Source organism: Tiliqua scincoides, chromosome 5, assembly GCF_035046505.1.
Source record: "Tiliqua scincoides isolate rTilSci1 chromosome 5, rTilSci1.hap2, whole genome shotgun sequence".
Taxonomy (NCBI): Eukaryota; Metazoa; Chordata; class Lepidosauria; order Squamata; family Scincidae; genus Tiliqua; species Tiliqua scincoides.
Window position 1 is genome coordinate 61,199,156 of NC_089825.1, and position 15,971 is coordinate 61,215,126.

Genomic DNA, 15,971 nt, shown 5'->3' on the forward strand with positions numbered 1-15,971 from the left:
AATATTTTAACTCAAATGACTGGTAATATTGAGCCCCACACAGTATTTATTGGTGGTCTGTATCCATTGTTAATAGTGCAGTATTTGTGTAGTGCATGCAGCCTTGTATGTTTTTATGAACAGCATAAAACACACACACAGTGAGTGAGAGAGAGATCTTTAGCTCCTATAGAACTTACTGGATTCAGATGTAAAACTCTGTATTGTCCAGTCCTTTGAGGAATGTATACCCTGCTTTCTAAGTCATCAAAGTGCTCAAGGCAACAAATACTTTTGATGAAGGTCCTTTGTCTTGATATTCAAAATATTCCTGATAGCTTGTTGCAGTAAACAGATAGGACTATAAAGCAATTAGGGTAGCTATGCAATTTTAATAAGCAAACTCTTGTTACAATTACTTTATTTCTATTCACTTATTCTCAGCCCCAGAACATTCTGCTAACCAGTGAATCACCGTTGGGAGATGTTAGAATAGTTGACTTTGGCCTTTCCAGAGTAGTGAAGAATAGTGAAGAACTAAGAGAAATTATGGGCACACCTGAATATGTGGGTAAGTTATCAGCAAAACCAACTAAAATTGTTGGTGTGATCCTCGGGGCAAATGCTTAAAGGGGCAAAGCAAAGATACATGATAATGAATGTCCATCCATACTTCAAATCTACAAATGTTCAAGAGCTTGCTTGTTAACTGGTAGTTATTCAAAGGAGCAAGACACAGTACAAAATATCTACAGTTCTGCTTGATGCAAACAATATTAATTCTCAAGCTTCGAGTACTATTGCCAAAACTGTAGAAGCATTAAGGTTGTTTCCATACACAATCAATTTGGCATCCAAATATTACATTGTTTACACTTTTATATAAAGCACAGTAACCAGCAGTGTATTTTTTTTTTCTGTAAATAGCTCCAGAAATCCTGAGTTATGATCCAATCAGCACTGCAACAGATATGTGGTAAGGAGAACTCTTTACTGAAGTTATTTCAAATTTGTAAGGATTTTTTCCTTAAAGCTTACATGTTTTATTTTCTGCCTTTAAATTTAGGAGTATTGGAGTACTAGCATATGTCATGCTAACTGGGGTATCACCTTTCTTGGGAAATGATAAACAGGAAACATTCTTAAACATATCTCAAATGAATGTAAATTACACTGAGGATTTTGATCTCATATCAGAATCTGCTGTGGACTTCATCAAAGCACTTCTGATTAAAAAACCTGAGTAAGTTGTATTCAAAAGTTTTGCTTCAGTGCTTAAAATTATACAAGTTGCAATCATAATCAAGTTGTAAATGGAGTGTGGTTGTCATTATTCCTGATAGAGTACAGCTGCATGTTTTTATATACAAGGAACATTGTCTTAATTTTTTCTTCTGTTGTAAAGGCTAAGAATTTTTTACATAGTTAACAGTAACATACTATGCATATTGAAATAAAACTGTCTGAATTAGGGCTCAATCCTACCCTGCACTGGAACAGGCAAGCCAAGGGGCTTGCGCTGTATCCAGCGCAGGATAGGGGCCCATGGTGGCTCAGCCAGAAGAAAGGGGAAACTTTCCCCTTACCGGGGTAAGGTGCCCTTGGCCCCAATGGGTCTCCTTGGACTTGCACCATCTCTTGCAGCTCTGATCTCCCTGAAATGGGGGTTGGGATCCAGCATAACTTCCAGATCCCAGCCCTGCCCTCACCTGGGGCTGCCATTTTTGGAGAAAACCTCTTATGTTTAGAATTTTTGAAGATGGTGTTTGTCCAGTGTCTGCAAAATCCAGAACCTTCCTGCAATTTCAAGAGTAGTATCACAGGGCCAGAGCTTCCACAGTGTGGGGATTTTGCAGTGATGGTGGAGATCTGTGTGGTACCATTTCATTGAAACAAACGAGGTGGACTTGATAGTAAAGTACTTCCTGAATTCTCCACTTAAATGGTTAAACTCTTTACAGTAGGAAATTTTGTTCTGAATTGAATTTTTATCATTGAAAAGAATTGAGTCAAATTTCCTCTTCTGTCTAGGGAACGAGCAACAGCAGAAGAATGCTTGCTACATCCTTGGCTAGCACAAACTGAGATTCCTGATGCTGTTTGCTGGATTAAGAATACAGAAGAAGTGAATACCAGTATAGTAAATGAAGACAACTCAACTTCTGAAAACTCTACAAATGGCGAGATAACAGATGAATCAGTGACAGAAGAGCTGATTGTTGTTGCTTCATATACACTGGGACAATGTAGGCAGTCAGAAAAGGATAAACTTGTTGAACAAAAAGCCATTTCCAAGCGGTTTAAGTTTGAGGAGCCATTGCTACAGGACATACCTGGAGAATTTATTTACTGACTTGCAACTTGCTTCTCCTCTGGAGACTTGAAATTCTAACTTGGAAGACTAATGGTCTCTCAGAGCAATTTCTGTATAGCCAAATCACATGTTTGTGTATGCAAAAATCCTTCTAGAGAAAGTAAGGGTGGAAATGTTCAAAAGCCAACCTGAAAACTGTGCCAAGCTGCTCAATTTTTTTTTTTATGGAAATGGTATATTGGGGCATCCCACAAAGATGGGAGTAATAGTGTTTGGTATGTGTAAGGTTTTTTTCTAATGCCGCTGCTATTTAATTCAAAGATCTTCACCATTGTGATCCATTCCTGTACAGGAAAACACTGGTAGGTATTTCTGTTATCTGTACAAGCTGATAAACATGACTTATGTCACCAAGGGCAGCAAAATACCAAGTTAAACTAGAATTTTCCTTTACTTGTTGGTATATTAGACTGGATGATTATTCAGGCTGGCATGATCTGGATGAAAAGTGATTTAGTCTTGTTCATTAACTTGAAAAGTCAGATCACCACTAGTGAAATAAGTCTTGAAGGATAGCAAGGCCTCTAGCTGCCATTTGGCCCTAGATAGGAATGCATGAACATTTCTCATTTCCATTTTGCAAATAATTTTTTTATGGTGTAAAAACACTTGTACTCTAAAGACAGTGCTTGTTAATCCCTCACTGTAAACGATAGTCACTGGATGAAATGGTACCTCTTAAAAATACTTGCAAGTTAGGTATTCAGTTTGGATAGCAAAACCTACATTCTCAGCCCAAGAAATGCGAAGTAGAGCTATTCCACAATTGCCAGACTAAATTATAATGCTGTTTCAGTGTCCATGAAATTGTCTTTTGCATACAGCAGGACTACTTGGCTGTTTATCCATACCCCAGTTTAGGACTGTTCTGTTATAAATTGGCTTTTGTGCATATTGTTATGGCTGTTTCATCTATGCAAGGTTTTTCAGAGTTGGCTTGACTTCTTGAAAGATTAGATCTGAGGAGGCATTAGATCTGAACAGACCAGTGCTACCACTAAGCAGAAAGCTTTTCAATCTAGTTTTAAAGGGTGCAGTGGATGAGAAACAAATGGATGCAGTGACTGAGTGTGCGCTGCATAATTTGTATTCATTGGTGAAATGCTTTTGTTCCTTCAGGGCTGCTTGGTGTGAAATTGTCCTATTCTTTGAAAAAACATGTATTGCAAAAATTAGTAGAACAGTTAAAACTTAATCCAGACTGATATTATATCTAGCATTTTCTGTAAAGCATTTGCAATGCCATTTCCTCTGGTACTCTAGGCAATGTTATCCAGCATACTAACGTGTTCTAACAAAGCCATAAGTAGCAACACAAGTGTCTGAAAGTGTTCTAGGACTCTGCCAGTGCTGCTTGCTAATAAGCATTGCTCTCTCGAGTTTCACCATTCTTGACTCATTTATAAAAATTGGACCAAAGCTTTTATGCTTGTGTGAGGGAGAATTAACTTCAGCTACAAGAATATATGCTTTGTGTGAAAAAAATAGTCTTTGGATCCTACTTTCTACTTTTAAACAAACCAGTTAAGATAAAGATGTTTAAAATTACCTCTGTTAGAAGCTAATGGGAGGGAGAGACTGATGACTTTGCAAATTACTTTGGCTGAATTAGCAAATATATTGTATAGCATACACTTAAATTCTTGCAATACAAAATTTAAAAGGCAAGGTTTAAGCTGCATGGCAGCATGTCCCCCATTACCTTCTAGTCTGTATTGTTTACTATTAAAATTTCACATTAAGTGTAATGTACTTACAAGGCCAACTTTCTTTTGGTTGGCTGCTTAGAGACTTTTCTGTATTCTATATTGTATTAACTTGCTGTGCCTTAAGGTGGATTTTGTACAGTAATCAAATTGTTTCAAATATGTATAATGTTACAGAAGTCTAACATAAGTTATAAGCAAAACTTGAGTTTGTCTAAGTGGAAAAGTGTGTGTAAGTAAGGGGGGGAAGGGTGGCAATAAGCTAGTTCCATAAATCCATTACTCAATTATATTCTCCTTTGTGAGCATACAGTTTTATAAAGAAATTGAAGGCTCCTATAGATCCTAGAGCCACATTACAGCTGAGAAAAACTTATTAAAATGAAAATAGGTGAATATACAAAATATAAATACAGATACTGTGATCACAACCCACTAACCATAATCTCTTGACATTGTAAGTCTTCACTTCCATTTTATGTTCTACCAGTTATGGTGCTGCTTTTAAATTCCTTGCTATAGCAAATACTGAACTTTTTGAAAGGTTTTGTGTAAGAAGGGGAAAAGCAGCAGCTATAGTTGGTTCTGATGTAGAGGATCAGGCACTTGGAATGACAGAGTTAAACTGTACTAAGTACTGATCACATGACAGGAAACATTCTAATGTTTATGGTAACCCATCTCTAAAGTGACTTATGGTAGAAATGTTCTGTAACTTTTAAGAGCGAAGTGCCATGCCTCTTAAAATTTTTTTGCAGAATTCAGGCAGTTGTACACAGAATTATTGCCTTTAAACACAGAAGGCCTATTATGTTCTTCTATTGGCCAATGCAAAACTGTTTTGCTTTTAATATAGTGAACTGGTTTTTCTAGTTTTTTAATGATGATCTTCAGCACTTGCATACTATAGACCTTCCAGCCAAAGAAACTTGTGTACTCCATTAGTTCTAGGGAGATGTTTAACTCCCAAGTGGTTTCCTGCTTCCTATAGGAGTTAACAAGAGGCTGCCCAAAGGATTCTCATCAAGTGGCACAACTTAGGTTATACTTGCTTCATTGGTTATGCAGTGCCTTAATTACAATACCATCCCCCCACTTGCTTCATGAGAGTTATCTAGGAAACCAAAGTTAGCTTGGGCAGGAGACAACTCTTTAGTTGCTATCAGTAGCCTTTTGTTCCACAGTGGTCTCTTCATTAAAGTTCAGTTGACAGTGAAACTGCTGTATAGTGTCTGGAGTAATAGGGTGAAAACTGCAACTTTTGCCAGAAGTAAACAAGTCTTCTCTATAGGCTTTTCTTTTACTCTGCTATACGGAGTTACTTTGAATTTGACATTGGTATTGTCTACTGAAGACAATCTGAAGGGGGCTCGAATTAATAAAAATGCACTGCTACCCCTTTAAAGCAGGATAGAATTGAACTCACTGACCTGGCTATAGCAGTTAAAAAATTTGGTATCCTAATGGAAGTTTGGCAGGCTTTTCTGACAAAACACTCTAACACTGTATCTACTATACAGCACTGCCTTCTCTTATGGCAAGAAATTGCATTGCCACCATTGTGTTTAACTCCTAACTTGAGCAATAATTCCACTGAAAAGAGTTAGCACTTGAAGTTCAGTAATGATGAAGTGTTCACTTAACACTCCCTACAATATTACGAGTAGTTACATCAACTTGGAGCTAAGAAATATACCACTTAGTGCTTTGGGAAATGTTATAAAGCATCTTGATTTTTCACATTTGTATGTGAAAAAGGTGTTAAGGGGATCAATAAATGTTCAGTTTTATAAAAGCTGTGTCTCCTGATTCAAATGAAAAGCGTATTTAAACAAGATTTTTGACAGTGACTTCAAGCTTGATTCTTTAGTGCAATCTGCTTTATGATCTCTTACAGCCACGGACATCTACATCATTATGATTAGGCAATCTCAACTATATTCTTGGCTAAAATGGTGTCATATACCCTGATTCAGCTCTAGTGCCATGTAAATAACTCTGGTGCAATCCTAATCCTTTATGTCAGTGCTTTCCATGACATAAGGCAATAAAGTGACATAAGACAATGAAGCTGCAAGGTAAGGGAACAAACATTCCCTTACTTTGAGGAGGCCCCTGTGAGTGACACCCAACTGCAGGATGCAACACATGTCCCACTGGCACTGTTGTGCCAGTGCTGGAAAGCACTGACATAAGGGATTAAGATTCCACCCATATATGGCAAGTTGTGCCAGCTTGCACACAAGCGAGTCATAAGCTGATTTCAATCTGGAACATGGTCATAGACCCAATGAAGAAGTGCAAGTGTGGAAGTATGTTTCTGCCCAACATACCCTTTCTGGGTGGTATATAGTTCTCAATCTCAATCCTATTTATGCACTTGATTTTCTATCTGTAAAGTTGGAAAGGCAGGGAAATTGGACATAACTTTACAGTAAAGGGGTGCAGGCAGTATATGTATTTGATCAGATAGTTTGATAATTAGGATGGAGCACAGTTCTGAAGGTGTAGCCACAGTTATGATATCTTGGCAAGTGAAATGAGCAGTTGTGCACTGGATATCAACTTATAACTAGAAGTGTTTTTACTCAAAAGTAAGCCAGTTGTGTTCAGTAAGATAACTAGCATCTTCTCTGTCCTCCCTAACACTTGCACTCCTATAAGTAGCAAAAAGTATTACTATACAAGTCCATTTTTCTTCAAGTATATACTTATAATTCCTGCATTTTTAGATGCCTCTGTTTAAACAGCTACTATTTACTAAACTTATGTGCCTGTTAGGTAACAGAGCCTAAAAACAATAACCAGTTTTGCAAAGGGGAAAAATTACTAGATCTTTTTCTGCCTGAAGTAGAAGAAATAGTTGGATCTCAGCCATGGGTTCAGTACTGTTTCCAAAGAGCTGCACAACTAGTTCTATATGCCTAAGGCAGGTTCTGGCAAACTACTTTTAGAACTGGTGCCTATCAAAAGCAGATTTATTAAAAAAAATGGCCCCTATGCCATAGCTCAGTCAAAAATCCAATTAGAATTCTTAAAGCAGTTCTTTTGATCCCAGCCTGTGTTTATAGCTTTATTCTTAGCAGAAGCCATTTGTATCAGAAGATGACTTGCCTGTGCACATTTAGTCATGGATGAATGAAACTGGTAGTGTTAGTATGCTTTTATTGAAATAAGGATTTGCAGCTGTTTGGGTAGTAAAGGAAATTGCAAAAGGCATGCATTAAGCCACATATCTAATAGTTTGGGGCCGAATGTGCTGTGATAGTACCTGATGGAAGTTCTGTGGCTGAACCAAGTAGCTCTGGTCCTGAAAGAATGACTGCATGGGAGATTCCTTACAAATCATTTGTAAGCCACTCTTAACTTGCTTGGAAAAAGTATTAAAAGGCCATACAGAAAATATAGTCTCTTGTCCTATTAAACAGCTGCATTTACAATACTGGAGCAGCGTCTGCTCTGTTGCTCAGTTTACTTAGTAAACAGTAAAACAGGAAAGAGAAGAAACAAGTTAAAATTACATGAGACTACTATATTTTTTGTTCAAGTAGTTACATTAACAGAACCTCTGAATTTTACACCTCTTGCCCAGTAGCAGTCTTCACAGATGAAAAATACACTGGAAGAGTTTGACCATCTCGAAGTTTCAAGGTAACTTCTTGTAGATGCCAGCTGCTGAAAGTAAATACTTCTGTTAGTCACTTTAATACTGTTCTGTGGTTAGGTGCAGCACAACAGGAGTGGCAATCAAATAACCAAGTTTAACCCATTTTTGCCTGACCCACAGGTATACACATTTGGTCTCTGTTGCATATATGCAACATTGGGCAGAAATGGCTTAACTTATAATAGCCTCAGTACTGTTTATCTGTTCTGCTTACAGTCCTAGAAGCTGCTATTTTGTTTCAGCCATTTGTTGTAGTAGATGAATTCTTCCTATGTCCTGTCATTGGTTGCAAAAGCCTGTGTGATCCTGGTTGTATGTATTATCTTTAAAAAAATGGCTTTAGAAGGCTTTGCCTCAAAACAAGTGATTAGATCAGAGTTTCTCAAACTGGGTCAGGACTCACTAGGTGGGTCAAGAGCCAATTTCAGGTGGGACCCTATTCATTTCAATATTTTTTTAGTATGTTAGACTTAATGCTACCATGGCATGTGACTGCATTTGGGGAAATGTTACAGACCAGTATTTTTAACAAGCTACTATGTATATTTTAACAATGACAATAAATGGGACTTACTCTTGGGTAAGTGTGGGTAGGACTGCAGCCTAGATTGTTAAATTTTCCTACCTGATGTCATTTCCAGTGGGTCCTGACAGATTCACATTCTAAAAAGTGGGTCCCAGTGCTAGAAGTTTGAGAACCACTGGACTAGATGATTATCTTCCAACACTAGTCAGATGATGCAAGATAGCTGCTATGTTTCAACATGCCATGTTGCTGCACAGAGTTCTCCTTTCTCATCCAGAAGTAGGAAGTAACCTTGTGCATGACAAGCTCTAGTCACTTCATGTAATCATAAACCACAAGAAGTCGATCTTACAAGGCTGGAGGGCAAGACATCTAGCCAAAATGGTACTGCCATGTTGTCACATCAGTGCCCAATGTATTCACAAGTATGCCCAGATTGATTCACTGAAGCAACAGGCTATGTCCAGCCCCAGAATATCTTTAATACATAAAAGATGAACCAACATGACAGCAAAGGATTATTGTTCAGCCTGCATATGGTATATTGAGGGCCTGAGTTTGTCATTGTATTTAACTCTTTGCTGATGCTAAATGGTTGTTTGATAACATGACTCATACCAAGATGGTCCAACACATCTGAAAACCAGAACCAATTCATACCCACACATTATGGACAGTGTCTGCTGGAAAATGCAATGGCAATTGATACAGTTAAAGTCACAAGCTACAGTTAAAGTTTTAGCTTCACAGGTGGCTTTGCCAAAGAGGGCTGCTGTGTGAACAGGGTCTAAATTACCCAGTTTTGTAGTTTAGCAGCTTTAGTAATAGGGCTGAGCAAGTTACAAAAACCTCAAAAGTTCTATGTGCAGCAAAGTAACATTATTTGGAACCCCCCCCCCAAATTTTTTGCACAAGGTCAGTCACTTAATTCATGCTTCATGCAGTTATTTATCTCCCAAAGACCACTAGTGTGATATTCAAACAAGTGTGAGCACTCTCCCCCTCCCCCAGCATAGTCTTTTCCATACATACCTGTTGCAGGAGACGTCTCTTTCTGAACTGAGGTAAAGGTAACCAGCTGACTTAGTTCCAGATACTGGTATCTTCAACTGCAGATGTACAAGTAAAACACTACTGTTGAATATGTGTTCACATTAATCTTTTCACATGGTACACTGTTTGTAATACATACTAGTTAGAAAATTTTGAACCCATCTAATGTATTGAAATCCTGAATTACTGTAGCAGATTGACCATCATGTCATCCTAAATTTGCACAGCAAAGCGGCTCTGTGTTGTATATGTATTCAGATGACAAAATTCCTCAAAGCTCAAGGAGAATGCCAGGATCCAGTTTAGCTGTCTTACTGTATGCAGAAGTAGTTTTAGAACTGGTTATCTGTACTTTTCATTAATAGATTGAGAGCCTCTTCATATATTCTGATGCAGTCTAGGCAAGAGCTGCTTCCTTGCAATTCCAAACTATAGCAACAATTTGCTATAGCAACAATTTGCAGGTAAAAATCATGTAGGTGAGGTTCATGTATTGCTTTATATTTATCACCTGGGAAGTAATGTTCACATGCAAAAGAACCACGAGTGGCTGTCATGCCACTGCTATAATGAACGCATCTGATCTTGCAAATCTTATGTGCTGTAGTCCTGATAGATTCAATGAAACTAACATGGCATGTGTGTCATCCACCTAGATCAGTGTTTCTCAAACTGTGGGTTGGGACCCACTGGGTGGGTCATGAGCCAATTTCAGGGTGGGACCCTATTCATTTCAGTATTTTTAATATATTAGACTTGATGTTCCCTTGGTATGTGATTGCATTTGGGGAAATGTTACAGACCTGTACTTTTAACAAGCTGCCATGTATATTCTTTTAACAGTGATAGTAAATGGGACTTAATCCTGGATAGGATTGCAGCCTAGGATTGTTAAAAATTATTATTACTATTATTATTATTGTTAACTTTATTTTTACCCCACCTTTCTCCCCAGAGGGACTCAAGGTGGCTTACAAACAAGATTAAAACAAATTAAAAAACAATTTAAAAACAGATAAAAACATAACGACATATCATAAAAACAGTAGATAAAAAAGTAGTCAGGTAAAAGACCTTAGCACAGCAAATTATAAAAGGATCAGGCCTGTAACCAGATGTTAAAAAAGATATTAAAAGATGTTTAAAAGGCCAGGAACTCAGAAGGCTTGTCTAAACAGAAGGGTCTTCAGGCCTTGCCGAAAAGTTTCAAGAGAGGGTGCAGTTCTTATGTCAAGGCGAAGGGAATGCCATAGTGTTGGTGCCACTACTGAGAAGGCCCTATTTCGTGCCGCCGACACATGTACCTCCCTAGGCGGCGGCACTCATAAAAAAGCCGCTCTGATGACCTGAGAGGACGAGCCGGATTGTACGGGAGAAGGCAATCTCTAAGATGCAGTATAGGGCTTTAAAGGTCAAAACCAGCACCTTGAATTGGGCCCGGAAACAAATGGGCAGCCAGTGCAGCCGCTGGAGAAGCGGCTGCACTAGTTGCAGTTTCCGAACCGTCTTCAAGGGCAGCCCCACATAGAGCGCATTACAATAATCTAGCCTCGATGTTCCTAAAAATGTTCCCTAAAAACCCTAAAAATGTTCCTGTTTGATGCTACTTCTGGTCATGACATGACTTCCAGTGGGTCCTGACAAACTCTCATTCTAAAAAGTGGGTCCTTTTGCTAAATGTGTGAGAACCACTGCCCTAGATCCTAATGTAGTGAAACCAGCAGGCAATTTAGCTACACACACAGACAGAGATGCTCAATTTACAGGGACATCTGTTCAATTTAATGGAGGCCATAGGAAGTTGCTTTCTACTGGATCATTCCATTTGTCCAGCTAGCCGGTATAGCTCAGTTCACTCTTCTCAGTACTTAGCTCAGTACTTCTGCATTCAAATGATATGCTCTGCTATTGAGATATTGCCCTCCTCAGCATTTCCACATCAGTGGTGCACTTAGATTTCCCTGACCAGATCAATACAAGTTGTTTTGATAAGTTCGATTCCATTGAGCTAATATTCACAAGCCATTTAAACTGGTGCTTGCAAATTGCATAAAATTCTTACCTTCTATTTTAAAAAAACCATCAACATAAGAATATTTACTATATCTATACCTCAATAAATAATTTAGATATTTAGGATAACTACTACTCTTAACAGCACCAGGTAATCACAGCATAATGTCATTTTATGCTGACACCACCCCAAAGCACGCAAGTCTTGAGGATGAGCTGAAATTTACCCTTTGTTTCTATTCATAATTTCTTATCATTTCTCTTCATGATTTCTTATCAAATCATAATACACCTGTTACCTGAGCGCTTGAAGCATCCACACGATTGCTTTTGTCTGTTAGTCTGATGTAATGTACTTTAAGAGGAGGGGCACCAAGCATCTCTAGGGCTGTTGTGTCTTTATGAAGCTGCTCAAGAGCCTGCTGATAGTATGCTGTTCTGGCAAAGTTCTCTAAACCAAAAAGAAAAGATCACAACACCATTTGGAAGTCAGCTAGTGTAAACAGAGAAAATCAGCAATGGCATATTAATATTTAACAGCCTGATACAGAATGGTGGCCAACTGTTCTGACAGGTGCCAGAACCAAGACAACCAAAGGGCTGTGCCCTTTCCCAAGTGCCCTCTATGACAGCGGTTCTCAACCTGGGGTATGTGTACCCCTAGGGGTACTCACCAGGACAATTAGGGGTACTAAAAAAAGAATTGAGTAATAGGAAAAGGCAGGTAGTGTTCCAGAATGCCTTGCAAGGCCAGCAAGGCAGGAAGGAAGGCAGCTAGCTGCTGTGAATGCCCCACCAATTGCTAGTTTTGTCAGCAATTCATATATTATCAAATATGAATAAATAGTTGAAAACCAGAACAGGAAAAAAAAACAGTGCAAAGTTCTTCGGTTCTTCAGTGCAGGCTTCAGTTCTTCAAATAGGTAAAAAGAGAAAATACTGTGATGAATTTATGAAGTATGGGTTATTTATAGATAGATGAGGCCTGTCCTATAGATATAGATAGGAGATGAGGGCTGCCCTAAACCCCAGTGTTTAGTGTGTGGGGATATATTATCCAGTGGTTGCATGAAACCCTTAGTTTTGTAGCATTTACAAACAAAATATGTCAGTTATACGAACAGATACGGAGCTGGTGGAAAGGACTTTCTCTTATGCCTTTATAACAAATAAATACTATAGTAAGCTGAATGCTTACCATGTTTCAGATTTAAGACTATATCTTACATCAGTTAAACCTGATTTCAAAAAATGATGTGCTGCAAAACAAGTTCAAGGTTCATACTGAATATTTGTTGTGTATAAAATATTTGTGGTGAGTTTTATAAAAATCATTCCATTGCTTTTTAATCCCATTATTGGGTCATTTATTTATAGTTACAACTTATACATTTGAAATAGCAAAATGTTTGTACTGTAGTTAATATGTGGGGTACAATTTATGGAAATGGGCTGCCACGGGCTACACAACTGGAAAAAGGATGGGAACTACTACTCTCTGAAAGAGCTTTCTCTTTATGGCAACACACATTTCATCTTAGAACAAGAATTGACTGCCCTACACTCACCCATTTCAAATGTACAGATCCTGTTAAAATAGATCTAAGGTGACTAAATACCGAATCTCAGCTTTGGGCAATACTAGCACAGAGAGCATTTTCTGTACATCGGGGTGAGCCTGAGATAACTAGACCCCTGTGCTGATAAAGCTCCTGCTATTTGGTGCAAATTAGTATTTTCAACTCCACTATTACCTTTACCACAACATGTACTAAGACCATTCATTTCTATGGAGCAATGTGCTCATGGAATAATTACGAGTGGGAATGCAGAATTCAGCTTCCTAAAAGCATTTTTCTCTTAAATTCCCAGTGGTTGGGGAAGGGAGGATCAATGTCCAGCATAATCCTTCCCGTCTCACTAGGATAGTAAAAGCTGAATAAATTATGCAAAACACAAAAATACTAGATATGGAAATTTGCAGAGCAGAATCTGAATTGTCTTGGTGCACAAATCATGCAGGGGCTTGATGCAAAGGCAAACAATATGTATGCATGCCCACAAATGGAAGCATAAACTTTTTTTTCTCCTGCTGAGGGAGAGAAGCCCCTTCTCCTTTCACTCCCCAAGCTCTCTGTGAAGCCAGAAGAAAACAATTCCTTCCTTTCCTCCCAAAAAACTAGTTCCAGTTTTTGCAATTTCCATCAAACCCCAGTAATTTCTTTACTCACCAGAAAAATCCCTTCCCCTGGCCACACGTGGCAACTCCACAGCCATGCACCTGGGCCAGTTAGAATTTGCAGACTGACTGTCCTGCTGGGCCTCATGGAAGGCCTCCCAATGCAATCCTGTCACCAGGAAGCATATTTCACCTGATTGATATAGCTACAGCATTTTGCACATATGCAGGACATTGGAGCGGAATAGGAGTTGTTAGAGCATTGTCCAAGATGGGCTGCTGAGGCTGTTCTGTGCTGGAGGTAGTCTCATTACGTCCGACTCATAGAGCTGGGACAGAAGCATCTAATTTTTCTAAAATCTACCCAAACAAAGTGGATGGTGGGTACCAAAAAGAATGTAAAATGAGAGGGAGTTTTCACAAGGAGTCTGACTGAAAACGAAGAGCTCTGCCACAGTGCTATAACAGCCAAAGCTATGTGTACTTGTGGTGATTGAGTGCCCCTTGTTCACTTCTTCCTTTTGCTTCCTTTTAAGAGGTTTCCCTAAGACGGCACCATTGCAGAAAGACTGCATGGTCAGCCTCCCATCCGGGCAGGGGAGGTTGTTCTTCACCCACCCAAATCTGCTTTTTTTATTCTTATCACCTTGGATTATCCAAATGCACACCCCTCTGTATTTTTAATAAACTCTTTTTACCGTATAACTCTTTACCTGCCTGCGCTTGCTTGAACTCAATCAGTGCTTTGCCTCAGTCCTCCTTAGCCTGTGGCTACATGCCATTGACTTGGGTTTGGGAGAAATTCTCCACAAAACGGTCTCTTCCTGCCTTGCATCATCCTGGAGGCAGTTGCATCTACCCATTTCGGCCTTGGTGCAGGGAGGATCAAAGAAAAGGAAGAAGGCATCAACTTGAGGACCCTCATCCCCCATACCACCAATCATGGCAGTACGCCACACTAAAATAAAATTCTGCATCAAGACAATTCAAATTCTGAGTTCTGCAACCTGTATAATTAACAAAACAACAACAATAATCAAGCAGTGACAAAAGAAACCACTTCATATTTGGAAAAACAATTGACAACGTTGGCATCTCTGAGCTACTAGCTACCTTGTACCCAAGTTGTACTTCTGAACTTGGAAACGGACACAAAGATGTTCTATTGCAATGTACCATCCTTATGTTAGGTAAAAGCAGAATTCACTGAACATTAAATGAGTTCTTGAGGGTCAAAGCAATCCATTTGCCTTTATCAGACTCTAAAAGGCTCTTAGCTGTGAATATAGAGGGAAGATGTGAACAAAATTGAGGCTGTTCTATGTATACAGTAGAAAGCATCATATTATTCCACATAACAGCTGGGGAGATGCCACTTTTGAAAACATCTTGGATGCATATAAGCAAAATCTTCCCAGAAAGAGAAAACTAGCACAGGCAGGAAGAAAGTTCTGTTCAAGCCCTTTGCCTGCTGTGCTGGTTTTCGGTATACAACGAGTTTTTAGCAGAGTGAAACATTTAAAAATGTGATTTGACCCATGCAGCCCAAAATGGTGCAATCCATTCTGCCACCACCATATTCTACCACCTCATTCTGGTAAACCTGTGGAACAGACCTAAGTTGCTAGGCGTGATGGAACTTACTTTGCATGAAGTAATACATCAGAGAACATCCCCCACCGGATAAAATTCCCAGATAAATAGCCATTTGCTGAAGTTTTCTCAAGGACTCTGGCATGTTTTGTTCCCTAAGGGGAAAGAGGGGAAAAAATAGATGCATTGTACATGAGCAAAACAAGGGAATTTTGCCAAAGCCCTTTCAATATTCCAGCAAAACAGGGCTGAATGAAAGCCCTTTCGGGGGCTTTCAAAAGCCATTTTGGGGGCCCTGCCATTTACTCAGAGGAAATCCAGGGTAAGAACTGAGGAGGCTGGACACCTCTGCTCAAATACATTTCTTCATTTGTTTGAGGGATGCCACCACTTCACTAATTGCCGAGGAGAAAATGACCTCCCTGGTGTGGCTGACAGCCAGAAATGAGGCATATTGTTGTTGCAGCTTCCCATACATACTGAATAATACAGGGGAAGTATTCAAGCTTCAGGGAGCGGAGTGGGGGCCGATTTACCTCAAAGTGAACTGCCCCACTGAAGGAAAGAGAGTAAACAGCATGGGTGAATTTGGCGCGGCTGACTTAAGAAAACAAAGCCAAGCCTAGCTACTTGGTTACCAGCAAAGTATATGGTTGCTGCATTTTAGTGGTTTGAAACTTACGCACGAAAAGTGGGGGAAGTGATAAACAGGAAGATTTTGCAATGGTCTTTCCCTCAGCCTTTCAGTCTTCTTCCCACTACCACCTTGCCTATTTGTGAGAAACACATATTTGTCATCTGAATGACATAGCAAAGTCGCAAATACCACAGAGAAAGTTAAAAGGCATGAGTGTGCCTCGTAGAAAATATCACTAATCTGT

At 39.2% G+C, this 15,971-nt stretch overlaps 2 protein-coding genes across 10 annotated transcripts in view; one reads left to right on the plus strand and one right to left on the minus strand.

The window, feature by feature from the left end:
• STK17A (serine/threonine kinase 17a) overlaps nucleotides 1-5,907 on the plus strand; it is a 30,142-nt gene extending 24,235 nt beyond the window's left edge. Inside the window, exons 4-7 of the mRNA XM_066631076.1 lie at nucleotides 424-550; nucleotides 907-955; nucleotides 1,046-1,222; nucleotides 2,011-5,907. Of these exons, the coding sequence (XP_066487173.1) occupies nucleotides 424-550; nucleotides 907-955; nucleotides 1,046-1,222; nucleotides 2,011-2,332 (675 nt within the window). The 3' untranslated portion in view covers nucleotides 2,333-5,907. The remainder of the gene's footprint in view (nucleotides 1-423; nucleotides 551-906; nucleotides 956-1,045; nucleotides 1,223-2,010) is intronic.
• Nucleotides 352-15,971, minus strand: part of COA1 (cytochrome c oxidase assembly factor 1) — a 107,859-nt gene continuing 92,239 nt past the window's right edge. For 8 of the 9 annotated variants that reach the window (XM_066631074.1, XM_066631070.1, XM_066631069.1 and 5 more), the window contains 4 exons: nucleotides 15,142-15,245; nucleotides 11,618-11,769; nucleotides 9,285-9,361; nucleotides 352-7,734 (listed from right to left, as the gene is read on the minus strand). In XM_066631074.1, the coding sequence (XP_066487171.1) occupies nucleotides 7,635-7,734; nucleotides 9,285-9,361; nucleotides 11,618-11,769; nucleotides 15,142-15,235 (423 nt within the window). In that variant the 5' untranslated portion in view covers nucleotides 15,236-15,245 and the 3' untranslated portion in view covers nucleotides 352-7,634. The remainder of the gene's footprint in view (nucleotides 7,735-9,284; nucleotides 9,362-11,617; nucleotides 11,770-15,141; nucleotides 15,246-15,971) is intronic. The other variant, XM_066631075.1, reaches the window with a different exon arrangement.